Raw genomic sequence first — 27517 nt, forward strand, 5'->3', positions numbered from 1 at the left:
CGGCTGCGCCTGCAGGGGATCCAGGTCTACCCCTACCTGGACGACTGGCTCATCCGGGCAAGGACAAGGGAGCTCGCCGTGGAGCACACTGCGAAGACCGTCCAGCTGCTCACGGACCTGGGGTTCTCCATCAACTTTCCAAAATCCCACCAGGTCCCGTCGCAAGTCGCCCTGTTACTGGGAGCCAAGCTCGACACGGTGGCGCGGCTGGCCTCGCCGTCGGAGGAAAGGACCAGGACCATCCTGGGCAAGGTGCAGCGTCTGCTGGCCACGGACATGGCCAGGGTAAGATCTATCAAGTCCCTCCTCGGGATGATGTCGTCCTGCATTTATCTGGTGCGCCTTTGCAGGCTTCGGATGCGCCCCTTATAAGAGTTCCTTGACGCCCGCTGGGTCCAGTCGACGGGCAGCTTCGAGGACAGGATCCCACTCAACAAGACGTTCCGTCAGGCGATCCGGTGGTGGGGTACCTGCTCTGCTCTGTCGGCGTGCATGGACTTTCAGACCCCAGCTCACCAGGTGACGGTGACGACGGATGCCTCCCTGGAAGGTTGGGGAGCGCACTCCGGAGATCTTCACGCGAGAGGCCTTTGGCTCCCGGAGGAGAAGTCACTCCACATCAACATCTTGGAGCTCTGCGCAGTGTTCTGGGCCCTCAGGTCTCCTTCTGTGTCCCTCAAGGGCATGGTGAGTATCTTCACCGACAACACCACCACAATGTTCTACATCCGGAAGCAGGGCGGAACCAGATCCCCTGCCCTATCCAAGGAAGCCCAGGATCTGTGGCATTGGGCCGCCGACGCTCTCAGCAGAGAGCTGCGCTCGTGCCACGAGTGGGAACTACGCCAGGATCAAGTGGATCGACTCTTTCGACGATGGGGCGAACCCCAGATCGATCTCTTCGCGACGGCGACGAACTCCAAGTGGCGGAGGTTCGCCAGCAGGTTCCCCCAGCCGAGGAGCATGTGCGATGCTTTCTCGTTTGTTTGTTTGTTTATTTATTTGGTAATGCGCTCTGAGCCCGTGGGCATCTAGGCGCAGCAGTACAAGAGGACTCGAGACTTAGTTACAGAGCCTGACACAGGCTAACACAGCAAAACAGTGGTCACATACAGTGGGTGGTACAATGCATATAAAATAACAAGGGTTAAGCATATGAGTAACATTTTAGCAGGTTGTGTCGTTTCCGCTAGGGTGAGGGTCGTTGCATGTCATTGTTGTGCAACCATTTGAGAGCGTAGGATCTGAATCTTGTGTAGGGTAAGGGGCATCTAAGGTCAGAAGGGAGTATGTTCCATGCTTGTGCAGCTCTAACTGGGAAGCTAGCACCGCCCGCTGTGGTAAGTTTGAATCTGGGGACTTCCAGTAGGAAGGTGTTGGCAGATCTCGTCAGTCGGTCAGAGGGTCTCCAGTTGATTCTTTCCGCTAGGTAGGAGGGTGCTTGATTGTTGAGGCATTTAGAAGTGAGGGAAATAGTTTTAAGTAAGATTCTGTCCTTTATTTTTAGCCAATGGACTTCTGTCCGGTGTTTGGAGATATGTTCCCTGCATGGGATGTTCAGTGCTGCTCTAAGAGCGTTATTTTGTAATCTCTGGAGTTTGTCAGTGACCGACTTGTTGGCACCTGAGTATAAGGCGTTGCAATAGTCCAGTCTGGACATGACAAGGGCATTGGCCAAGGTGAGGCAGTTGGTACTGGACAGGAAGGGTCTAGCGGCCCGGATGAGTTTACACGTGTAGGTGGTTGAGGAGGCGAGGGAGTTCACTTGCTTTTTGAGGGTGACAGCTGAGTCGAGGTAAAAACCCAGGGTTTTGACCTCACGCATAACCTTGATAGTGTTGTTATCAATGTTAAATGAGGTATAGTCCGGGGTGAGTTTGGATAATTTGTGGTCTGAACCAAGGAGCAGGATTTCAGTTTTATCGTCGTTCAGGCAGAGGCCATGTGTGGCCATCCATGCTTGAATGAGGATGTAAATTTTATTCACCAGAGCCAAGTCCACTTCATAGTTGCCCGAAAGGGGTATGAGGATCTGGGTGTCATCTGCGTAATTAGTGTAGGTGATGCCCAGTCTGTCCAACTTGTCGAACAATGGCTTGGTGAAGATATTGTACATAGTGGGTAAGACACAGGAGCCCTGTGGGACTCCACATGTGATTTGGATAGGGTCAGCCCACGTGGAAGATGAGAACACTCTCATAGTCGTTCCCCTGGGACGGCCTATTTCTTTATGCGTTCCCTCCGTTGCCGTTGCTGCTCCGGCTCATCAACCAGCTGAAGAGGTCCTGGTGCAGAATGATCCTCGTCGCACCAGCGTGGCCGAGACAGATCTGGTTCCCGGACCTTCTGGACTTGTCAGCGTCCACACCAGTCAAGCTGCCGACGGATGCGGATCTTCTCTCCAGAGAAGGCGGCACCATTCTTCATCACAACCCAGAGTTGCTGAACTTGCAGGCCTGTCTCCTGCAGCACTAGGGTTTGGAGAGTATGACATCCCAGCCAACTGCAGAGAGGTTCTTGCAAAGGCCAGGGCGTCCTCAACTCTCAAGTCCTACGGACATAAATGGAAGAGGTTCTCTGTCTGGTGCTGTGCACAGAAGATTAAACCTCTGCGTATTACGGCCCCTCAAGTATTGCCGTACCTACTGTCATTGGCCAAGGCTGGACTAGCTCACGCTTCCATCAAGATGCATCTGGCTGCCATCTCACGATACACCAGGACGACGGGGACGGGCGTCCTTGTGGTCTCATCGGCTGGTGAAGGAATTTATGAAAGGATTGTTCCTATCATTCCCGCCGGTGAAGGCCCCTCCCCTGGCGTGGGAGCTCAACGTGGTGCTGACCGGGCTCATGGGGGCCCCATTTGAGCCTATGCATTTGGCACCGTTGAAGTTTCTGTCTTGGAAGAAAGCTTTTCTCGTGGCCATCACCTCCGCACGACGAGTGGGAGAGATCCAGGCCCTATCTTGCAAGCCACCATACTTGACTTTTCACGACACGAGGGTGGTGCTGAGGACGCACCCCTCCTTCATGCCAAAGGTGCTGTCGGACTTCCACCTCAACAAACCCTTGGTGTTGCCAGTTTTCTTCCCGTCGCCTTCGTCATCGGCTGAGAGGACTCTGCACTCGCTGGACGTAGCTAGAGCGCTGAAGTTCTACGTGGACCGCTCAAAGAGTTTTCGGAAGACATCACAGCTGTTTGTAAACTTTGGACCTGTGAATCAAGGGAAGGCTCTCTAAGGCTTCCATTTCCAGATGGCTCTCTGGCTGCATCATGCACTGTCACCGATTGGAAAATCGACTGCTGCCCGGCCGTCCGAGAGCCCACTCGACCAGAGCGATCACCGTTACCACGGCGTTCCTTTCTGGTGTGTCCCTGCTGGACATCTGCAGGGCTGCGACGTGGAGGTCGACACACCTTCATGAGATTCTACTGCGTCGATCGGGACTCCAGGGAGGAGTCCAGGGTCGGCCAAGCAGTGCTGCGCAACCTCTTCGCTTAAGGTGAGCCCGGTGAGGAGGTAAGAGATGCTTAATGTTGAGTGTTTTGGCATTGCTTAATGTTGAGCCTGTTGCCACCTCCTGTGGTTGTGCATGTGTATACTGCTATGTATTCTTATATTCATGAGCATGTGAATCCATGCCAGACCCCATGCTGGAGAAGTTACTTACCTGTAACTGTTGTTCTCCAGCATGGGTCTGGCATGGATTCACATGCGAACCCTCCCGCCTACCCCTCTGCGGCTCTTCACTTGGTCATACTGCCACTTTACGTGCTACCAAATCTGAGGATGGCTGCCAGAGGCGGGGCTTAGGGAGAGGGCAGTGATTGGCTGGGGCCAGTATGACCCAGAGACCAGTGATTGGTTACAGAAACTGATACTGATTTTTTTCTATACCGAGGATTCCTGGCCTGACGACGGGGAATATTCATGAGCATGTGAATCCATGCCAGACCCATGCTGAAGAACAACAGTTACAGGTAAGTAACTTGTTCCTTACCGTTGCTGTTGGAATAAGTTCTGCAGCTGCTGTAGAGATAAGAATGCTGACCTTTTTTCATGCAATACACCGATGGTGTTATCCTTTCTGTTGCACCTAGCAAATCTGGGACTCCAGATTGGCACGATCAAAGGTTACCTAGCTGATCAGTACTTTAGACAATAGTTTTCAGGAAATATAAGGACATATTGCTTACTACAATTTTGGCACACTCCCTACACATCCTTACAATTAAACATTGCCAGTCGCACTTCACATATTATTCCGTCTTATAAAACGGAAGGATCACTTTCATTGTAACATAGTGGCCACTAACGTGAGTTGGCACACTCAAAAATGTCCACCACGTTTCGCGAACAAGCAATCTTGGTCTTACGAGCCAACTATGCCCGCGCCCCTCCTTCCTGTGACGTACGCGATATCACTCTTGTGCAGCCCGCGTCCGCCGGGCGGACTGGGCTTCCACCCATCGGATCGAGCATACAGCGGCTCACGAGGAGCACCGTGGAATATGTCAAATTGGTAAGCGATCACAAATATACTAGCGCACTTCGCATACCCATACGAATACTTCACAAAATGTAACAACTAACCTTTTCCATAAAAATCTGCTGGTCCGTTTCTTTTTTGCTGAAGAACGGACTGCAGATTGAGCAGATTGTGAAGTTGCCCTTTCTGGCACCACGTCGTCATCCGGGCCCATACTGAGCGCCATTGCGAAACAGGTGGGAGCATTTCACAGTTATAACAGCAAGTGAATAGATTTACATTACAATTTACCTCCTTTTTAAATGCAGCAGATGAACCATCATGCATAGACTGGGCTCACCACCCCCCCTTCCCCTCACCCTCTCACTCACCCTTCCTTGGTTACTAGTGTAAAGGCACCACCACAAAATTATGTGTCTAAGCATATATATGCTAGACGTGATATAAATGTATTCTTTTAGTTTTCTAACAATGTGAGCCAAAAGCTGTTAAAACCAGTTTATACTAAACTATGGGTTCACTAATACCCAGGTTTCTATATTTGTTTGGTCTCCCTCCAGGGGACGGAGCTGCTAGCCCACATTGTCTCACACTGAGGCACGTTGGAAGTTGAAACGCTACAGATAACAATAATGGTCCTGAAGAAGATGGCTTAATCGTACATGCCATTGAAACCGGTTGATCTTCTTGATCATGAGGGGTCTCATGATCACTCTGATATCCCTGACAATTAAGAGGGATACAAAAAGCAGAGGACATCTAAAACTCGCATATCATGAGCCTTTAAAGGTTTCCCATGTATATGGGATTATTTTTATATATTTATTTATTAAACGCAACCAATTGCATGTGGTATACTTGATGCCGAAGGGTGAATAAAGTATCAATAGAAATCCCATGGCAAATAATGGTAATGCCAGCCAATCAGTTGTTTCAACAAGATCCAATAACCAGTCTTGTTGTCTGAAATAGCCAACTGGTTGTGATTTTTTTGGTTGCTCTTTTATGATCCAATATCTTAATGAAATCTGCTACACCCATAAAATTGGTAGTGATGAGGGACAGCTTCCTCTCGATCTATCCCTGTTAGATAGGCGGTGCATCATTTGCCACGTAGGGCCAGGCACTCAGTCTAGGGTCAAGGTGTTCTTCCTCTAGGGATAGCTAGCACATTGGTTCCCCAATTGTTCTTTTATCAACATGCAACAGTTGAGTTTTCATTCACCTTTCTAATCCATGCAATTCAGCGCTGTGAACAGGTCAAAAAGGGTAATCCCAAAAATCGTGGTGCCCCCTGGCATATTCTTTCACAGTGCAATGAAAGAATTTAGGATTGCTCTACTGTGCTCATCTTTCTGTGACGGCAGTATTGTGCTGTTGTCAAAATGTGGGCCGTTTAGCCAATTACAATCGGAATTTGCCTGTTCTCTTCATATTCTGAGCCAAATGGGCCTTTAACAACCGGGTTGAGCCTTTGATCCTTTTTAAAGATGGGATACTATGCATTTGGACCAAGATGATAGTGGCAACCTATTCATGGTTACTTTTTGATCAACGGGGCTCCGATTTTGAAATTCTTTGTAAAAGTCCATAGGAATCCTGTATGGACTAGGTGCTTGCCAGATATCGGAGAGCTTAAAATACTACTTATGCTGTTTTTCCGGGTATTTGTCAATGAGTGACCATTTTTAAGCTGCCAGTTCCCTGATTGGCCCTTGCAGCCCATGATATCTGTTTTGTTCCAGGATTTCCCTGAGAAGCAGTGAGCTTATCTGAGTATCCCAGAAACCTGCAATCTCCACCACTATCTATCTCCCTGATGGAATATGAGCTCAGCTGACCATCCTTGCACTTGGACCACCATTTTGGCTTGCCTTGCACTTGGACCACCATTTTGGCTTGCCTTGCACTTGGACCACCATTTTGGCTTGCCTTTGTTCTTGAGTCGTCATTTTGGAAGCAGAGAACTCCATCATTGGCCCTCCCAGCTCATGTGCATCTACGAAATCCCTGTCCAGAGGTGACCCCCCCACCTCCCAGCTTGTCTACAGCCAATGGCTTCACAAAAAAGGGCAGGTTTTGTTTTCAACTATTAGGACCTGGGTGGTACTAGAGTCCCTTTTTTTCTGCCCATATTACCCTGTCCATCCTTTTTTACCATCAGTCCTGAACTACCACGAGTCCCATTTCCTAAATCTGCGGAATACCCTATGAACTTCGACCAAAACGCGTACCCAACTGCTTCTGGTACACTGCATTTCTTGGTCGTCTAGAGCCAACTGGCCTCCCCATCGCTTTTTGCCTACTGTTCTCCTGCCAACCTTGCTCCGCCTCCTGTTCTCCCTACCCCAGGTGATTCCCGGTTTTGATTTCTCCTCTCAAGCTGTTTCCGTCTCTCCCATCCCACCCACTCCAACCTTCTGTACTCCAGCAACAACTGTTGTCCCCCCAGTTTAAACTCACCCTGAGTGTATGGGATGCCTAATCTCCAATCAGAAAAACTGCCTCCTTTTCTCACAAATCATTTAAAATCCCATTATCCCAAACTCTTCCCAACTGCTATCACGAAACATGGATTCCCTACATCACTGTACCAAACGAGCAGTTCTCTGACTTCTCCCTCTCCTAGTTTCCCCAGAAAAGATGGTGGAGGTGTTCTCCTTATTAGCCAGAACGCAAATCTGCACCTCTTGGCCTCCCTCTTCATTTGAGCAGATCTCGTTCCATCATCTCCCGCTATCTACTAGGCGCTCAACCTCTGTTCTGATTTTTGACCTCTTACTCAACACACTCCCAGCGGATGTACCAGTCATAATAGGTGACTGCAATCACTCAAATATGACCAGCCTCACGCTGAAAACTCACTAGACAAACTACATGATCTTCCAACCCACACCCAAGGCATCTCTCTCAATGTCCTTTCCTATTGTCCACTCTGGATGACTCATCCCACAATTTACCCTTCTGACCATACATTCACTTCACCCTCTCCATCCCCCCTACTGCCCGATTGCCTCCCACCCTTATCTAACAGAAACATACATTCAAGCCTGACTCCATAGTCCTCTGCCTCGACCAATTCCACATTGTTCCAAGCTCTATCTCCTCTCCACTTGTTCTTTCCATTGAACTCGCCTTTATCAAATTTCGTTTTGCAAAATAATGCTCCTATTGAACGGATGTTGTTTCCTCTCTGCTCACACCCCGGCAAACTAAAAATGGCCCACAGACCATTCCCCCCAAAAGATTGTCTCCATTTCCTACCCGGCTGATGACTTTGCCTTCTCCACTAAAATCACAAAATAAAACTCCTTGTGGGCAAATATCCCCCACCTCCATCTTTCTCCCCACCTCCCATCTTCTCCGCACACTCCTTTCTCAATTCTCCCCCACTAACCTTCAAAATAAGGAAGGCATGGCATCAATAGTAAGTCATACACAAATTACCACAGTTCAAGGGTGCTTATTGAACTTTAACAAGGGTGTGATGTACGCCTAGCTAATCCTAAATATACAGATGGGAGCAAGCTATGACCACCAAATAATAATGCACTATTAGTGGATTCTTGTCAAAATAAAAGGGCCTATATTTAAAAAAACTATTGCCAATCCTTACCGCTAAATACAAATTTGGTAATGTTCATGAAAAGAAAGTGTTCACAAAATTATGTCACGATGTTCAGGCCGTTGGCCTCCCCCACGGTTTCAGCAATGCACTAGGCGGTTCACTCAAGCAAGGCACGCTCCTTGGTCTTCTTCGGCATGAGTACATAGTTCCATTACCATTATCAAGGCCGCTTGTGCCCAAGATTTTTAAGTTATCAAAGTCTCTTGATGTAGAGGACCTGATGTACCAAAACAAAGTTCCTTTCCTCTTACAAGCACTCCAGTTTAGGTGATTCTCTCTATACCATGGATCCCTCTCAGCCAGGCTCAGATCCCTTTTTTTATATCACAATCGTTATTTTGGATCCCCTTCTCCAATGTTCAGAGAATATCCTTGCTTGGGTGAATCATGGTTCACCCTATATCCCCCTCAGCCGGGCTCAGAACCTTCCTCTTACACAACCAGTCTCCCTCAGCCGGCCTCTGAGCAATTGTAGTTCGTTTCACCTATCGAAGACTTTCGAATGTGCACAGGATTTAGCTTGACTTGTTGCAGAACCACTTAGATTTCACATTTGCCACCTCCCAGTTGGATACCTAACGGGGACCTTCGAGTGAGCACCCACGTGGTGCTGGACAACTCTGTATATGGTATCTGTCTTGGCTTCAAAAGTTCATACACTCCTTGGATGTTCAATTATATTTGCGTCGCTCATCAAATATGCTTCACGCACTGTTTCTTCAGATTGCTTCATACAAAGTTGCTGCTTGCAACCTTGGTTCTAACACAGACTGGGGTGCTATGAGTCTCCCCGACTCAGTCTGTGCTGACTTACTGGTGCTGCTTTGTTGTAGGAGCCAAGGACCATACCACAGCGACAATCACTCCTCCCCGCTTTGGCTATCGACGTGGGAGAGCTCCGGGTACCTCCGACACACAATGCACCTTTCTTCAGCTTTAAATCCGGGTCTTGTGTTTCTTCTTCTTGAGGGCTCGTGAAAGTAGCATTGTTCATCCGAAAATGTCAAGGGCACTTCCCTCCTTGCAAAAAATTTGAGTCCCTGTGCCACGTACTAGTAGATTGTGAGGGTACCCTGTGTTAAGACGTAAGTATTTTGATAGTATTGTCCATAGCACAAACTAGTTGAGCACAGATGAATTCTGGTGCAGAATGTCACAGGGACAAGAAGTATTGTTAACCTCTGTAGTTTCGAGGGCGCAAAAAGATTTGGGTTACTTTAATCCACTTGATGGGGGCAGGGGAATGGCAGTGTTGAGAATTAGAATACATTGTATGGATAAAAAGATGAAATGTCCATTATTGTTTTGGTTTTTAAGTATAGCATCAATATGATTTTTTCTGTATCAACTGAGATGACTGTTTTATTGCATTTGATATATGTAAATGGTTATTTTTGTTTGTGAAAAGTTGATTTTATTTTGACTAACACATAAGAAAAAACACCAATTTATGAATCCAATATCCACTTCATTCTAAAGACCCATCTCCTTCAATACCACTCTAAAATCCTTCAGAGGGTTTTCTTCAGCCTCCTTATCCACGGCGTCAAGGTAAACCACTTAATAACCCCCTCACATCAGGATACTGGTCCAAACACTCTTTATCCACATTGCCATTTCTTTTACTACTCCCCACTTCTCTCGCCCATCCTCCTACATTCTCATTCTTCTAGACCTTTCAGCTGCCTTTGATGCTTTAGATCCTCCCTCTCTCGTTTAAACTCGTTCACTCCTTAGCTTCAAGGACACTGCCCAACCTTGCAAAATAGCTCTTTACATTCCTGCTACTCTTATGTAATCCAACCATGCTCCCACTACCTCACTGAATGCATCTCTCTGTACTCCCTCTTATCAAATTGTTCATAAGTTATCAGTCTCCCAACTCCCTGGTACCTCCTCCAGCTCATTTTTTTGTAATGCTCACCTGGAATCCACGGGGACGTCACTCGGCCTGTTCTGACCTCTTACGACCTCGGACCCTTCCCTGGAGTCTACTTGACTGGAGACTGGGCCTGAAACACAGGATTGGTAGAGTTTAACTCCCTATTGTCTGTGTGCTTGAACTCCTTCTTCCCCGGGGTCCAACCCTTCCCTTGATCCGCAGCTCACCTTGTTTTCTTGGAAAGTGTGCTCTCCGTCTGTCCTGCTTTCAGCACAGTGGCGCGTTGATTGATGCTACAAAGGTCTCTTGCAGAGCAGCTTCCTGACTCCTATTAATTTATTGCGTTCAGACTGTACCACCATGGAGAAGTCCAGGTAGATGTGTCCCTGCTTGAGCCATACTGTAGTGTGACCACCTCTCTGGCCAGATGTAGAATTCGATCCCTGTCTTTGTAACTTAGCAGCTTTGCTATGATGGCTCTAAGTGCAGCGCCAGTCCTAGGTCTAGGGGGCCCAGTGCATGGTGAGCCCACCGCTCTGCGGAGACTGGGTCGGGTTGTCTGGTATCTTTCAGTAGGCTATTGATAAAGTCCTCCATTTGCACCTTGCTTGCAATCTGTGATTCCCACGATATGCATGTTATTGCACCTAGAGCGTCACTCTAGGTCTTCATGTTTTGGGACAATCTGCGTCACCTGTTTTACAAGTGTTTTAGTTGGAGACTTGACACCAACCATGTCATCTTCCGTGCTGATGATCCTTGACTCTGCCTCTGTTATCATGGCACTTTCTTTGGCCAGTTTAGTGAGTGGTGAGTTTATGCTGGCTGTGATCTCGTCGAGTTTACCATTCACTGAGGCAAACGCGCATTACATGCTGTTGAGGAGTTGCTGCATGCCCTCGGTATCAGTAGTTTGTGGGGATATGATATGGCATTTATAACGCGCCTATACACAAGCGTTTCAAGGCATGACGAGGCAAGGGCGTGGTAAACAGTGGAAGACGGACAGGAATCCTAGTAGGCCAGGGAAAAAGGGAAAGTGCAGTACATGGGATGGAAGAATAATACGCTAAACAAAGACGGCCTGATGGTGGCAAGTGCAAGGTAAGAGCAGACATAAGTGCTGGTAGGGGGGACTGTAGGGATACAGAACCAGTCCCTAAGTACAGGGGGTTTCCAGGGAGGCAGGGCAGGTGTGCAAAAGGCGGGACCTGGCCCCAAGATCAGAAAGGGTGGCCAGGTACCAGTGCAGATTTGGCAGGGAATTTCAGCAGGGGAGAGAGGCAGAGAAAGCAGAAGCAAAGAGGAAGGTTTTGAGGTGTTTCTGTAGATGGTTCTCAAGTTTCAGGGAGGCAGGAAGGCTGTTCCAGAGGGAGGTCCCTGCCGAAGAGGGAGATCGACAACCAACTCGTTGCTTGGAGAAACGGCTAACCCTGAGGGAGTTGGAGGCAGATGAGTGAAGAGCCAGAGAAGGAAGGTATTTAGGAAGAGAGAGTTGAAAGTAATGCTGCCCCAGGCCCCACAAGGCCTTTTGGATAATGCATAGGGTTTTGAACTTAATCCTTGCAGCCACTGGGAGCCAGTGCAGAGATTGCAGTCCTGGAGAGATAAGATCCTTGGGCTTTAGGCCAAGGACAAGTCTCGCAGTCCTGTTTTGGATAGTTGCAGAGGGCGGAGAGTAGAGGCAGGCAGATTTAGATAGAGGCTGTTGCAATAGTCCAGCTAAGAGAGAACCAGGGCTCTGGAGACGATGAGCTTCTGGGGGAAGGAGAGTAAGAATACCTCTGAGGTGCAACTGGTAGTGTGACCTCGTAAAGACGTCGAAATGTGTGGAGGGAAGGAGAGTGTGGAGTCGAAGATGACACTGAGGTTTTTAGCCTTGCAGGTGGGAGCAGGAAGAGGGCCAAGAGGCCGGCCAGAGAGCTGAAGGGAAGGGAAGGAGGGAGATGGTGTGCCGATTAGTAGAATCTCGGTCTTACTGGCATTAAGGCAGAGGTCATTGGCGGCACACCACACCTGGATAGCAGACAGTCAGAGATGAGGCTGCCAAGGGTAGCCTGAAGATGAGCTGGGTATCATCCGCATAGCACTGAAAATTGGGACAGAGAGCAGCAATGGGTGGGCAAGGAGTGCCAGGTATTGGTTTGAACAGCCAAGGAGAAAGGTTAGAACCCTGGGGGACGCCACAGGTAGAGAAAAAGATATCGGAGAGGAAGGACCCAAGTTGGACCTGGGAGGGTCGGTCGGAGAGGAAAGCAGTCAGCCATGCCAGAGCCTGTCCAGTGATACCCAGATTATCACGGAGACGGTTGAGCAGGATGGCGTGGTTGACGGTGTCAAAGGCAGAAGAGAGATCAAGCAAGATAAGGACACACTGGGGGTGTTGGAGTCAAGGTTGGAGAGAAGGTCTTTACGGATTTTCAGGAGAGCAGTTTAGGAGATGACTCTGTGCTTTGGCAGTGGTGTCCCCTCTAGGTTTCGCACCTTGCTTGTCATATGTGCCCATGCTGTCCTGTTTTTTGGTGCTGCCTCCACCTTTAGTCATGGCTATACGGTGTATTGTGTGCCAGAAGGAGACTGTATTGCCAGTACTGTGGTGTCTTCGCTTAGGGTGTTCTGATAGCACTTCTTCTCCCCTAAGTGGTCACGGTGTGGTTTTTTGAGCCACGGAGTGGCGGGCCTGAACACTGCACTTTTCTGCCCCTGTCACTTCTGGCCAGCCGCACCCCACAGCCACCTACGGGAGTCTTGCCAGTAGTTGCACGTCCAATATTATCCTCGACTTTGCCAGAGGTGAGTGTGGGACTGCAAGGAGGCTTGCTAGGATGGCAATTTGGCCCAGTGGTCTCTGTGGTTAAGTTAACGGCGTGCGGTCCCTGGGAGGCACCAAGGAGTAAGTGTATGCACACAGGCGGCAGACCCTTCTTATTTATTGGCTGGCTTCAGCTGGCAGCCTGCCCTTCAAACACTCCGCTCTATGCTCCATGGTCGGCCTGCACTACTTTCAGGCACGATCCGCATCTAGCGCCTCCACCGTCGGGCACAACACAATAACGATGCGCTCCAAGCCACATTGTTGCAGTGGAGACTGGTGGGGTCACCTCCAGCTCTTCCGTAGGAGCCCCACTGTCTGTTGCCGACCAATGCCTCTCAGCACGCCACGGGATACACCCAGGCTCCAATAGGCCCATGGCTGAACCAAAAATGCAAAATTGCTAGTGTGGGCCATTTTTTATTTTTTTTGTTGGTCAAAGTGGTCCACGTTTTGGCCAATGTTGGCCAGTTTGAGCTACTTCACTATGCGGTTAGTAGTTTCGACCATTGCACAATTTACATCACATTTTATTTTAAACTCCCCCTTTGGTACTATTCAAACAGTGTCACAAAAGGAATTAATAAAAACGAAACTGTGAAAGCAGAATGAGGATTAATCTAATGGTTTCGCTAAATAATTCTTTATTCAATTATTCATTATTACTTTAAGAACCACCATAGCTGGCTATATGAAATGTTGGACATACATACATACATACATACATATAACAGGACAATGTCATCAGTTTAAAATTCATCATAAAGTTCATACATCTAGACAATCAAAGTGCAATGTGAAAATGTGCAATCAATCTAATCATGCATTTCCCCACAATCCGACCCTGCGTGTATGTGTGAAATGCACTCCGTGCAATCTTAATACATGCAATTGTTCAAAGATACATTATACAGACTACCTTACACCTAAGTTCTAAAGGTATGACAGTTTTTCAATTGATGTGGAAACAACCATTGTCACAAAAGGAATGAATAGCCATTTGCAACTGTGGGCAACTTTTATATAGGTGGCCCAGTCCGACCCTGGATACACAGTTGTGCTCTCCCTCGTGTACTGCACACGCTGTTGCCTCTGCCCGACATGGTGCCATGGACTCCCCACCGTTTATCTCACCACCCATCACCTCTTTGCAAATGAGGTTGCGCCTTCTTCTTCTGCACCTCCACCACAACCCTGTGATGACCGGCCAGTCAGCTACACACACACAGTTAACATCTGATCTCAGGTTTTATCAGAGCCATCTCACCAGAGCACCATAGTGCGCACCCATCTTGGTCGCTGTCCAACAGCTTCAAGCCCGCCAAACACCTCCCCACAACCCCTATGCCCTCTGCCATGTTCGGGATTGGTCGGTTTCTAAACATTTCTACAGTTCCTTTTTCCCCTATTCTTGCCAGATTACCCAAGATTGTGTTTTGGAATAGTCCCTTTACAACCCTTTTATGTTTGCAGGGGGATCCTACAATCACATTTCTGTGATAATATATTGTGACCTGGTGCCATGATGGCTTGATCTACAATAAGGGGCTAATGGACGCTTTGTACACTTCTCCAGCATTGGATCTTTCATGGATTCACATGCCTTGAATATTCCCCGTCGTTAGGCTGGGAACCTTGGTCACTTTAACCTAGCGTTTTCCTATGGAAAACTTCGACACTTTCGTGTCCCATCAACGTCCTTTTTCGGTGCTTTAGTCCCCACCAATGGGATGTAGGCTATAAATAGTCTTGCCCCCCGCGTCTTCCCTTCAGATTTCAACCGTCTCCAAACTTTTCGGGATCACCTCGTGTTCGTTGTGTTTTTTGCACGTGTGTGTGCTCTTTGCGTATGGAGATGGCTTCTGGTGCTCCGAGGAAGTCTGTTCCAGACCTGTGTGACTTGTGGATTGAAGAAAGTGTATGAGGGTGACAGGCATATGGATTGCCTCTACTGCCTTTACCCCCATCACTCGCAGACTCTTGCGAGATTTGTAGAGGGTTTTCGCAAAAGACTCTTAAGGACCGCAATCAGCGGTTGGTGTGTTGGAATAATAAGGGCACATACCCGCAGCCCCCACGGAACGGGCGAAAAAGGTGGGGTCGGTCCGGAGCTTGTCCTCTGTGCGGCCTGTTCAGTCGGCGGATCATCGCCGGGCGGCGTCGGCCGAGCCTCCGGAAAAGTCGCCCAGAGGTGCATTATACGGTTATCGACATGCCCTGTGAAGGGGAGCATTTGTTTGGTGAGAAGATTGATGAGGCCCACAAAGGGATGAAGGAAGACTCTGAGACTGCCAAATCATTAGTGGCTTTACAGAGTGGGTGCTCTTTTCGCTTGTTCCGTGGGGGCTGCGGGTAATGCCCGGTTTGCTTCCACCAGAGACCCGGGTTACGGTCGGTCAGGTTATTCCTCCCAGGGGTTTCAGAGATCGGCGCAGAAGAGTCAAGACTTTCAGGCCCAGCGGAAAAGTGGTACGCAGCCCTCCTGCTCCTTTAAGGGGAGGAAGGCTAAACCACAGCAATGACTGCATTCAGGACAATGTACTGGGAGGCAGGGTGGCGATGCACGTGGACGAGTGGTGCAAGATTACGTTGGATCGTTGGGTGTTGGACACGGTACGTCTGGGTCACTCTCTGGAGTTCAAGTGTTCCCCGGTTTCCATCCCGCCGGTGTATGCCTTACAACCACACCTTCAGGTCCTGCGGCAGGAGGTCGTTCTTATGCTACAGAAAGGGGCTATAGAATTGGTTCCGGTAGCCGAGAGAGGACAAGGGGTTTATTCCCGCTACTTTGTAGTGAAGAGACCCAACGGCAAGTGGCGACCCATACTTGATCTTCGGGCGTTGAACAAGACTCTGCAATGCCTGAAGTTCAAGATGCTCACTCTTCAGGAAGTCATCCGGTCGGTACAGCCTAACGAGTTTCTGGCGTCTTTGGATTTACAGGACGCATACTTCCACACTCCCATGCGTTGACGGCACCGCAAGTTTCTGCGGTTTGTTGTAGGAGAAGATCATTACCAGTTTCGCGTACTCCCGTTTGGTTTAAAGTCGTGCCCCAGGACGTTTACAAAATGTTTGGCGCCAGTGGCAGCGTGGCTCCGACTGGAGGGTCATCACGTATACCCGTACCTGGACGACTGGCTGGTGCGAGGTTAGTCGCCAGGGGAGGCGCAGGAAAGTCTCGGGGCTACAATGCAGCTGTTGCAATGACTAGGCTTTGCCATAAAGTTCGAGACATCCTTTCTTTTGCCTTCCAAGGACTTGGTGTTTCTGGGGGCAGAGTTTCGGACTCAACTGGGACTTGTGAAGCCTTCGGGTGAGAGGATCCTGAAGCTCCTGCAAAGGGCAGCAGCGTGAAAGAGCGGCGTAAGGGTGTCGGTCTGGACCTACATGTCGCTGCTGAGGGCCATTGCATCATGGATTCCGCTGTTGCCGAACTGTCGTCTCTTCATGAGGCCGGTGCAAGAGTTCCTCGCGGACCGGTGGGCTCGAGTCACGGCTCCTGGTCAGACAGGTTGGTGATCAACGGCGCTCTGGTAGAAGCTCTTCGCTGGTGGCAGTGCTCGGTCAATCTGGTTGGAGGCATGCCTTTGCTGGCGTTCCAATTTATGGTTGTGGCGGATGCCTCTCAGACGGGATGGGGGGGGCGCATCTCGACGACTCACAAGTTCACAGCCTGTGGTCTCGGTTCCACATAAATGTGCTCGAGTTGAGAGCGGTTCATTGGGCCCTCAAATCGTTTCTGCCGCACATACGTGGTTTCGGTGGTGAGGGTGTTGACAGACAATACCACAACAATGTTTTATCTCAGGAAACAGGGAGGCATGCATTCCAGGGTGCTGTCGAAGGAAGCACAGGAACTTTGACATTGGGCTCTGTTGCACGACATTGCCACTGTGGATTTTCATCTGCCGTGAGTGTTGAATGTGCAGGCAGATGCGCTCAACAGGGATGTGGGTCAGTTGCACGAATGGCAGCTAAAGGAGCAACAGATGTCCATGATCTTCAGGAAGTGGGGTCATCCTCCGTTGGATCTCTTTGCCACGATGGAGAACAAACAGTGCAGGGAGTTCGCCAGCAGGTGGGCTCACCCCAAGTCTCTAGGGGATGCATTCCCGTGGACAGGCCAGTTCGCGTATGCATTTCCTCAGTTTCCGCTCATCCGACAGACCCTCCAGTGGATTCAGAGATACCCATGCCGTGTGATTCTGGTGGCTCTGTTCTGGGCCAGGCAGCCGTGGTTCTCTTTTCTTCTTCACCTGTCGGTGGTGGAGCCGATTCGGTTGGAAGCGACGCCGGACCTTCTGTCTCAGGACAAGGGTGCTGTATGGCACCACAATCTGGGATCTCTCAGCCTGACGGCTTGGCTCCTGACTACTCAGAGATTGGCCTGCTGAGGCTTTCCAGTAACTGTCGCCGAATTTTGGAGGCGGCCAGAGCACTGTCCACGAATGTCTCCTATGCATGTAAATGGAAAAGGTTTTGTGTGTTGTAAGGGCCAGTCGGGGGTGGACCTTTTGAACATGTCTCCTGAACAAATTCTCCCCTACCTGTTGCAGTTGGCAGAAAGGGGCCTGGCGTTCTCCTCCATAAAGGTACACTTGGCAGCAATTGCTAGTTTTATTCGGAGGCGATATGCGGCTCCTCTGTTTAGTGATCGCCTAATCAAGCATTTCGAGGGGATTGGTTCCTCCGACGTATTCCTTATCTGACAGGTAATCACCACAGCTGTGCTGCTTTGGAAAATGGTCTGCGTCGATGACGTCGATACGCTGTCCTCGAGGGCCTTCGTCGAGCCGACATCACTGGATGTTATAAGTAGGACACACAACGCCCGTAGCCTCGGTTCTGTTTTTTCCGTGAACGTGTTCGCTTTGGAGATCTCGGCGCGCCTCGATTCTTCTGAGTTATATTCTTTCGGTTCTTCAAACCTGTTCATTTGTGGAGATATCATGTCTTTGTCTTCTACCCCGCGGCCGGGTTTCAAGAAGTGCCGGGACTGCGGTTCCAAGATGTCGCTGATGGACCCGCACAACGCCTGCCTCTGGTGCCTCGGTGAGGACCACGCCACAGATGATTGTGACGATTGCCAGTCGTTAACATCGAAGGCCTTGCGGAAGTGGAAGAAGTTTTTTGTCGGTAGGGTTTCCAAGCCCCGAAAGTCAAAAGCCGCTGGACCTTCGACCGACAGTTCGAGGGGCGACTCTGCGCGTTGTCGGCGTAAATCCAGGGGATCTCGGTCCCAGAGTGGTTCCCGCCATTCCTCTGCCTCTTCGAGGCATTCACGGAAGCGCAGTCACCGGTCGCCTTCCCCGTCCTCATCCGAGGACTCCGCCTTCGGACAAGGTAGATCGCTCTAGTCATGCCCGCTAACCGGTCCCGGTGCTCGACGCCCTTGAGACCGTCGGAGCCTGTGAAGTCTTCGAAGAAGACGTCGATGCCATCGGCGCCATGTCAGTCGAGGGACCCTCTCGAGGCTCCGCCTCTGAGGAAGTCATCAAAGCCATTGGCGCCGAGGCCGTCTAAGGACACGCTCGGGGCTCCGCCTTCGAGGCCTGTGTCGAAGCCATTGGTGCCACCCTCGACGCCTTTCCAGGATGCTTTATTGGAGGTACCCCGTGCTTCGGTGGAAACCCCAAGGAAGGCCCTGAAGAAGTCTGTGAGACCCATCTTTGAGCCTTTTTCTGTGCCCTCCTCCAGGGATTTATTCCAGCCTCGGGATTATATTTCTCAGGTGGAGGAAGGGTCTGAGGAAGGTTTGGTTCCGGATGAGGTTCCTGGCAAGATATTGTCTGGTCATAGCCAGATTGAAGACTTGTGTCAGTCTTTGCACGACGTCAGTGGTCTTGATACCTCCCCGGAGGTTGAGTTTGGCAGGTCTGAGCCTGGTACGCATGCTGACTCTTCGTACAGGCGGCTGATGTCGTGGGTGACGGAGTACTTGGGGTGGTCTGCGCCACCAGTAGATTTTCTGCAGGATGACCTGACATATATCTTGGACCAAGGTCCACCAACTGACCCGGTACTGCCATTCCAGATGGCCTTGCAAAGAAGGGTGGTGGCGCCTTGGACTGCTCCGGAGAGTCTCCCGGCAGTGGGTAAGTCGTTGCCGAAAAAGTACCGCCCAGGCAGTGGCAACCCCAGCTACTTGCATGCACCCTACTCCTAGAGTTTGGTGGTGCAGACGGCTACGGCCCCAGCAAAACGGGCGTCGTACCCTACCATCCCTCCGGATAGGGACGACAAATGTTTTGACTGTTGGGCAAAGAAAGTCTTTCTTCAGGGGGTATGGCTTTGAAGGGACACAACTCCGTGTGTGCCTTAGCACGTTTCGCTCATACTCTGTGGAATTGTTTCATTGGCGGCTGAACATATTCCCGAGGGGGAGGAACGGGATGGCTTTCTTGCTCTGGTACAGGATGGCAAGGATGCCATGTGTGAATCCGTTCAGTCGTGTCTGGACGTGGCAGACTGTCAGCCGGTCCATGGCGGCGAGCACCGTGATGCGCAGATTTGCATGGTTGCGGAAGTCGGGGTTTGCTCCGGATGTACAAGCCCGGCTTCTCAACATGCCCTTGATGGGGACCATTTTTTTTGCAGACCTCCAAAGCTGCAGCGAAGTCGTTGAGCGCTGCAGTTCGCCAACCTCTGCCTTTTTGTCCTAGGGGACAGCAATGGAGGGGAGGTTCCTTTCGATACTAGTCTTCCTTTGGTAGATCGAGGGGAGCTGCAAGTCAAAGGGGCCAACGTAGGAGTACCAGAGGTGGAAGACAAGGTACTCGAGGTTCCAAGGCCGCTCGGGCAGTTGCCTTTTTGCCCTCAGGCACTACCGCAGCCGCTTCAGCTCAGTCATGAGGCCATGTCCCATGGTTCGCCGGTTGGGGGAAGACTGGCGCAGCATCTTGTAGAATGGCGTGCCATTACTTCAGATGTGTGGGTTCTGGAGATCATAGTCCACGGCTACTGTCTTCCTTTCCGGCAGAGGCCTCGCAACAATCCACCAGGGAATCTCTTTGAAGAATCCGGATCCGCTCCTTGCGCAGGAAATCAAATCCCTGCTGGAGAAAGGTGCCATAGAACTGGTGCCTGTAGCGGAGAGGAACAAGGGATGGTATTCCCCTTTTTGATTTCGAAAAAAGACTGGGGATTGAGACCCATCATGGACTTGCGTGGTTTGAACAAGCTCCTCAGGAAGGACAAGTTCAAGATGGTTACTCTCTCTCAAGTCCTCCAGGCCTTTCAACTTCAGGACTGGTTGGTGTCTCTCGACCTCAAGGACGCTTACTTTCACGTGCTGATTCATCCCAAGCACAAGAAGTTACTGAGGTTCGTGGTTGGCGACTCACACTCTGTTTCGGGTCCTGCCATTCTAATTGACATCCGCCCTGAGGGTTTTCACCAAGCTCATGGTGGTGGTGGCAGCGTATCTCAGGAAAGGGGGGGATTCACGTCTACCCCTACCTGGACGATTGGTAAGGCACGCTCTCCTGAGCAAGACCTGGATCATCTGTCGGTCACATGCCACTCCCTTTACAGGCTGGGCTTCTCCTTCAACTTAAAGGAGTCCCATTTGACGCCAGACAAGTGGCTCCAGTACATCGGAGCAGTGCTCGACACATCTCTGGGGCAGTGTTTCCCTCCCCAGGTGAGGGCTCATCACATTCTGTAGGTGGTGCACAAGTTTCAACATGCCCAGAGTCTCCCGGCGTTCGAGTTCTTGAGGTTGCTAGGCCTAATGGCATCCTGCATTCTTCTGGTGCCAGAGGCCAGGCTGCGGATGAGATCTCTGCAGTGGGCTCTCAAGATGCAGTGGTCATAATCCTCTGGCAGGATGTTGGATCCCGTTCAGGTGCTGCCCTCGGTTGCCCAGGATCTTCTGGGGTGGGGCGTCGAAGGCAATCTGATAAAGGGGGCTCCATTTTGGCTACCATGGCGGGTGGTGACAGTCAGCGGTCGTTGGTCTCCGTCGGAGTCCAGACTCCATGTCAATCTGTTGGAGCTGAGGGCCATCAGGCTTGCCCTGAAGGCTTTTCTGCCGACTGTGCGAGGGAAGAATGTCCTGATTCTGATGGACGACACAGTGGCCATGCACTACCTCAGCAAAAAGGGGGGCCAGGGTCACTTCCTCTGTGCAGGGAGGCGATGCAGCTCTGGTTCTGGGCCATCCAGCAGGAAATTTCGATCTCTGCAGTTCATCTGGCCGGAGACGAAAATGAGATGGCAGACGCTCTGAGCAGGGAGAGCGCGAGCTGGCTCAGAGTCTGCTGAAGATATTCGCCCTTTGGGGGACCCCACAAGTGGATCTCTTCGCCTCCAGTGTCAACCGGAAGTGCGAAAGGTTCTGCTCGCAGGAATTTCCTCCAAGAGGAGCCTTAGGGGACGCGTTTGTGGTGGAGTGGTCCTTCCCACTGCTGTACGCGTTTCCTCCAGTCCCCGTCATTCTGCAAGTGCTGCGGAGGTTAGAGGTTCGGTTCCCGGATGATCCTCATTGCTCCGGCTTGGGCCAGGAGAACGTGGTACCCGGACCTTCTCGACTTGTCCATCTGCCCTCCACGCCGTCTTCCCTACCGAGACAATCGGTTCTCACGGGAGGGATGACCGGTTCTCCATCCACAGGTCCGATCCCTCAACCTTCACGCTTGGCTTCTGAAAGGCTGAGATATAAGGATTGGGACGTCCCTGAAGACATGATGGAGGTGGTGCTTTCGGCCAGATGGCCTGCAACAAAGTCCCTGTTCCGTTGCCGTTGGAGGAAGTTCTGCGACTGGTGCAGGGTTCAGAATGTGGATCCTTTTTCATGTGAAATTGCTGTGGTGCTGTCCTTTTTACTTTCCTTAGCCCACAAGGGCCTGCAAGCGGGTACCATTAAAGGTTACCTGGTGGCGCTGTCCATATTTAAGCGCTCGTCTGAGGAGTGTTCTTATTCTAAGATTCCTTTTAATTTCTCAGTTTCTGAAAGGGCTCACTAATGTGTTTGCACCGTCACCTTTCCAGGTGCCCGGTTGGGTTTTTGAACCTGGTTCTAAAATTCCTCATGGGTGCTCCATTTGAGCCTTTACATTCTTGTCTTTTAAGACTTAACCCTTAAACCTGTATTTTTAGTTGCGGTTACTACTGCTCGCAGAGTGAGTCAGTTGCAGGCACTTTCTGTTAAGCCACCCTTCACAGTGTTTTGCATAAGGACAGGGTTGTCCTTAGGGTTCGTCCTTCCTTTCTTCCGAAAGTTGTGTCGGAATTTCATTTAAGCCAGAAGGTCATTCTTCCGGCGTTCTATCCTCTGCATCCTGATAAGGAAGAGGAGAGGCTCCATAGGTTGGATCCTAGGAGAGCTTTGTTTCTACATTTCACGCATGTCCCGGGTCAGAGTGGACGATCAGCTCTTAATAGGATACGCTGGAAGGCGTTTGGGACAAGCTGTTACTAAGCAGACTTTGTCTAGATGGATTATCTTGGCAATTTCTGAATGTTACCGCTTGGCGGGTAAGGACCCTCCTGTAGGCTTACAGGCTCATTCTACTTGCAGTGTGGCTGCCTCTACTGCTCTGCAGAGGGGTGTTCCCATTCATAACATTTGTGAAGCAGCCACATGGGAGTCTGTCATAGATATGGAATACGTCGGAGGAACCAATCCCCTTGAACAAGTTACTTTCTTACCTGGTAACGTTCTTTCGATGGGATGTTCGGACGACGTATTCCATATCGTTCCCTCCCAGCCTGCTCCGCTACAGAATTTCTTATGCGATTGCAGCTTACGTTTCCGCAAGGCTTTCTGTGGTCATACTGGCCTGTAGATTGGTGCCACACGTTCTGGGGGAAAAACTACAACTGAGGCTACGGGCGTCGTGTGTCCTACTTATAACATCAGGTGACGTTGGCTCGACGGAGGCCCTCGAGGGCAGCGTATCGACGCAGACGCCGAAAATTTTCCGAAGCAGCACAGCTGTGGTGATTACATCCCATCGAAAGAACGTTACCAGGTAAGAAAGTAACTTTTTCTTCTTGAAGGGTTTTTTTCGTACTTTTCCTCCGGTCAAGAGGTTTGCGTCGGTGTGGAGCCTTAATGTGTTACTTTCGGGTCTGATGAGACCTCCTTTTGAGCCGCTGTCGACACTCACTCCATTGCAGTTTTTGTTGGGGAAGGTGGCTTTTCTGCTGGCCATTACTTCGGTCAGAAGGATATCAGAGTTGCAAGCATTGGTTGTGGACCCCCCATATTTGAGGTTCTTGAAGGACAAGGTTGTGTTGGCTACCAATCTGCATTTTATCCCTAAAGTGCCAACGACATTTCACACTCTTCTATTGTTGTGCTCTCGTTTTTTGCTGCAGCATCCACTCCTGCAGAACAGGCTCTGCATTTGCTGGACGTAAAGAGGGCCTTGAAGTTTTATTTGAATCGTACTCGTGATTTCAGAAAATCTAAACGGCTATTTGTGGCTTATGGGCCGTCCATCAAGGGACGGGCAATCTATAAGCAAGGACTTTCTCGCTGGGTGTCATCTGCTAGTTCATTCTGCCACGCTAAAACTGGAAAGCCTTTGGGACGGACTCGGAAGGCGAACTCGGCGAGGTCTACAGCTTCGTCGGCGGCATTATGGTCGAGGATTCCGCTGGTGGACATTTGCCAGGTAGCTTTCTAGGCGGTGCTGCATACCTTTACCCGGCATTACGGTCAGGGGCAGCAGCATGGTGATGATGTGCAGGTGGGACAGGTGGTGCCTATTTCAATAAGTTAAGCCCTGCAGCTTCGGGGTGTTTATTTTTGAACTTGATCACTGTATGGGTTTATTTGTCTCATGCATGTGTTTCTGTTTCTGTATTGGTTTGCCTTTACACTCCTCCATGCATGATTGGTACTGCTAGGTAATCTATTCACAGTATGTGAATTCATGGAAGATCCAATGCTGGAGAAGGGAGTAGTTTCTTACCTGTAACTCCATTTCTCCAGCGTTTGTATCTTTCATGGATTCACATGCGCCCTCCGGCCGCCCCTGCAGGCAAACCTGGTTCGGGTTCCCTCTACTTTGGAGGTTAAAATCTGAAAGGAAGCTGCGGGGGCTGGACTATTTATAACGTAAGTCCTATTGGTGCGGACTAAAGCACCCAAAAAGGACGTTGATAGGACACTAAAGTGTCAAAGTTTTCCATAGGAAAACGCTAGGTTAAAGTGACCGAGGTTCTCAGCCTGACGACGGGGAATATTCCCAGCATGTGAATCCATGAAAGATACCAACGCTGGAGAAATGGAGTTGCAGGTAAGAAACTACTCCCTTTCTGCGGATTACAATATCTAGTGAGTCTGTTTCAAAAAATGATCTATTTTGGAACCTTTTCCCTTCAGATCTAGGTGAAATTTGCTGTATTGTGTGTCATTGGTCTATTATTCTTTGACTACTTGGCTCTAAATCGTGTAACTGTTACTTTTTTAAATCTAATTTTCGTGTGGGGAAATTCCTCAGTGTAGTACTTTGTGTTACATCTTCACTCTCATTGTAATCCAAATGTAGCATTTGGGGCATGCCATCTGCACTCGGATTGTAGTGTTGAAATTGTCACCAATAAGAAACACTGGTGCATTTAAGGACCAACACGTTTCAAACAATAGACAGATGATTACTGAAGTTGGGGGGAATACGTTCTGTTATAAAACATACCTTTATGAGAGCACCCAGCGCCAAAACTGTTTTTCTGGTGATCCTGGGTCAGTGCATGTAATCACATAAGATCTCTGGACGGACGGAATTTATTTAAAAATGTGTGTATCTCCTTAACTGCCGTGTTAGCAAGATGGGGAATTGCTGGGAAATAATAACGTTTGTAGGCACCTTAAAATGATTGTCCCTCGTTTTTTAAAAACATTTTTTTTAATCGGTGACCACCCTGCCTGTTCTGTATATTTTTAAAGACATTTAGTGTAGCTCTTGATGGTGCTGCCTACAGTGGTGTGATAGATTGGGTCTAGAGACTTGAGTAGGCCATGATGCAAGCAAATGTGGCTGCTGGGGAAACATTACTTTGTTCTTCAGGTATGTACAACATAGGATCATTTTTCGAATGGTTGCTCTCTGACCAACAAACATGTTTACATATACATTGAAAGGTTCGGATACATGGTGTACATGCCGGGATTTTTTATTTTTTTATTAGGACGTGTTGTCTTTGATTGCCTGCTTTACAATTTGGGTGGAATTCTTACCAAATTATTAGTCTCCTTCTGCAAAATACCCAAGGACTCAGTGTTGTTGCGGCTTGTTTTTTCCCATTAGTTCTAAAACTCCTAAAATCTACAGGATGTTGGTGCTACAGAGCGCACATCTTCGGCAAAAATCGCATACTTAAATATGGGCCATCCACCATCACAAAACAATTTAACTCTTACATCGCGTCCTCCAATAGTAATGTTATCAGCTAAAGAAAGTATTGTTACAAACTGCATATACCAGAAAACTAGGTTGGAAGTATGGTCCATACTGAACGAGCTCTATAGTTTCTTAATTTTAATCTGTGTGCGTCCCAAATAATTTTACTGTGAGAAGTAACATCCTTGAGTTTTGGTTTTATTCTTTAAGTGCTATTATTCTAATACAAGGTCGTGATATGCATTTTCTGGTTTTAAACACTTTTGTTTGGAATTAGTGTGCCAGCCAATAAAATAAAGTTAAACCACTGCAATTGTACACACACACACTAAGTGGCATTGAAACCTAAATTTCATTCTTAATCTTTGCTCAGGATTTTTGCCTCCGATAACACCACCTGAAAGGTTTTTCCTGTCTCAGCTGATGTTGGCACCACCAAGGGAACTATTTAAAAAGACCCCTCGTCAGATTGCTGTAATGGAAGTCCCAAACATGCCCCAATCCGTGGACATTAGTGGACTTCAACTCGCCCTTGCAGGTAAGGAAGTTCTTGTCAACTTTGCTTTATCTAGCTGTAGCTCTTCCCTTGCATTCAACGGAAGTCTGGATTTTTAAGTACATGCTTTGAAGTATGCAGTCAGTGAGAATTAGTTGAGGAATTTGCAGATGTGGAGGTTTAATTGTGTGATTTCACTTTGTAATGCAGAGTTGCAAAGGGTTTACTTTTTTCCCCTTTTTATTTTGTTGCTCCTTGTTTGTCTAGCAGCATGGATTTTCCTTCGTTCTTTCCCTTTTCTTCTTATCCTCCTAAATGTTTCACGATTTCACTTTTCTACACGTCCTAATTTTATTTTCCATTTATTCCTGCATCCTTTGTTCCCATCTAACTTAATCTCCGTTTTGTTTATTTTTCCTCGTTTGGTCCATCTTCCAGTAACCATTCTTTGCTTGTCCACCTTTTTACCTTTGCAGACCTTGTTCTGACAGTTGTAGTTGCTTAGTTGGTTTGGCGGGAAGGATAGGAAACAGTTGATGGCTATGAAAGTTGGACCAAGCCACAGTAGAGTGGAAGTTACGTCTTCCCCATCACCTATTTAGCGGGCAAGAGAAAGTGCTAAGTGGGGGTACTTGCGATATGGTGCACTTGGCTTACACCATGCATTCCATGGTGAAAATGCATGGTTCCTTAGTGTTGGGACAGAATTAAATTTTGGGGATTTTCTAAACCCACAAAGTGGGTCCCCCTGAACATTTTCTTGCTTCCCTTGCTTCTTGACTTTATTTTTGTGCAGAGGGATTCTGCAATCCTCCTGCCACTAGAAACCTTTTTATGATGGTCTGCCCTTGCTCCGCGTATTGCTACCCAGGCAAAGGTGCATTTGAAGCACTGCAATTTTGCACCGCTGGTGCATCTACCACCCTACCAGGTTGTTTGGTAGTAGGTTGGTGGCAGTTGTGCATTAGTTACGACTTCACCAGGTGTGCAGTAATTTTCTTTTTTTGAGAGCACATTAGTAACCCAATGCACCAGTATGGTAAACATTAGGGCACTAAAGTAATATATTTATAGTCTACTCCCCACCACATGCCATTTGATTTGGGCCATCACTTTGTCTATATGAACCACAAGGTATACCTAAAGTGGCTGTCTTGCTGATGTCGACCCAGTCCGGGGCCAAACCCGACAGCCTTTAAAATTGTTTAAACTGGGTTAGCTTGGTATGTCTGCCTTTTGTCTGATTGGTGGGCTGGCTCATGCCAGCCCCTGAGTGTTTATCTACGGAAGACCCAGTATGTCCTTCAGATCAGTAGATTCTTGCCTGAATTGCTGTAGCATTGCCATGAAGATGGGCTGCTGCATTTTAGGAAACCAGCGTTTCCCGGCATAACATATGCCGTTCTAGCGTATCTTAAAGGTCCATATCGGTCAGAAATTTACACGATCACTTCAGTCCCCCTTCTGCCGGTTAGAAGCTCAGCGGGTTGAGCGCTCGCTGCTGCGATCTGAGCGCGATCTGCAGGTCGCAGGTTCGAATCCTGGCAAGGCCAACTCGGCCTTTCATCCTTCCGAGGTCGATAAATGAGTACCAATTTCGGTTGGGTAATATTGTATGTAAATATGTGCTCTGTAAAACGCTTTGGATTAAGGCGCTATATAAATCACACATCATTATCATTAAATATCGGAATCACCACTGATCGTTTCCCGAATGGGGGCGTAGGTTCCTGTGATGTGACTTATTAATGGTCATTGAAAAGGCATAACTTAGATGGAATGAGAGGTATGCGCGGTATGAGAACATATCGAAGTTCAATCGATCACACAGGCCTCTATGATGTCTTTGTAG

The 27517-nt window shown here is 49.1% G+C and overlaps 1 protein-coding gene across 2 annotated transcripts in view; it reads left to right on the forward strand.

Moving 5' to 3' along the window:
- Positions 1–27517, forward strand: part of CNOT11 (CCR4-NOT transcription complex subunit 11) — a 535329-nt gene that overhangs the window by 85457 nt on the left and 422355 nt on the right. For both annotated transcript variants that reach the window (XM_069636715.1, XM_069636716.1), the window contains exon 2: positions 25543–25707. In XM_069636715.1, the coding sequence (XP_069492816.1) occupies positions 25543–25707 (165 nt within the window). The remainder of the gene's footprint in view (positions 1–25542; positions 25708–27517) is intronic.

The sequence above is a fragment of the Ambystoma mexicanum genome, chromosome 7p, assembly GCF_040938575.1.
Source record: "Ambystoma mexicanum isolate Mex_15411 chromosome 7p, UKY_AmexF1_1, whole genome shotgun sequence".
Taxonomy (NCBI): domain Eukaryota; kingdom Metazoa; phylum Chordata; class Amphibia; order Caudata; family Ambystomatidae; genus Ambystoma; species Ambystoma mexicanum.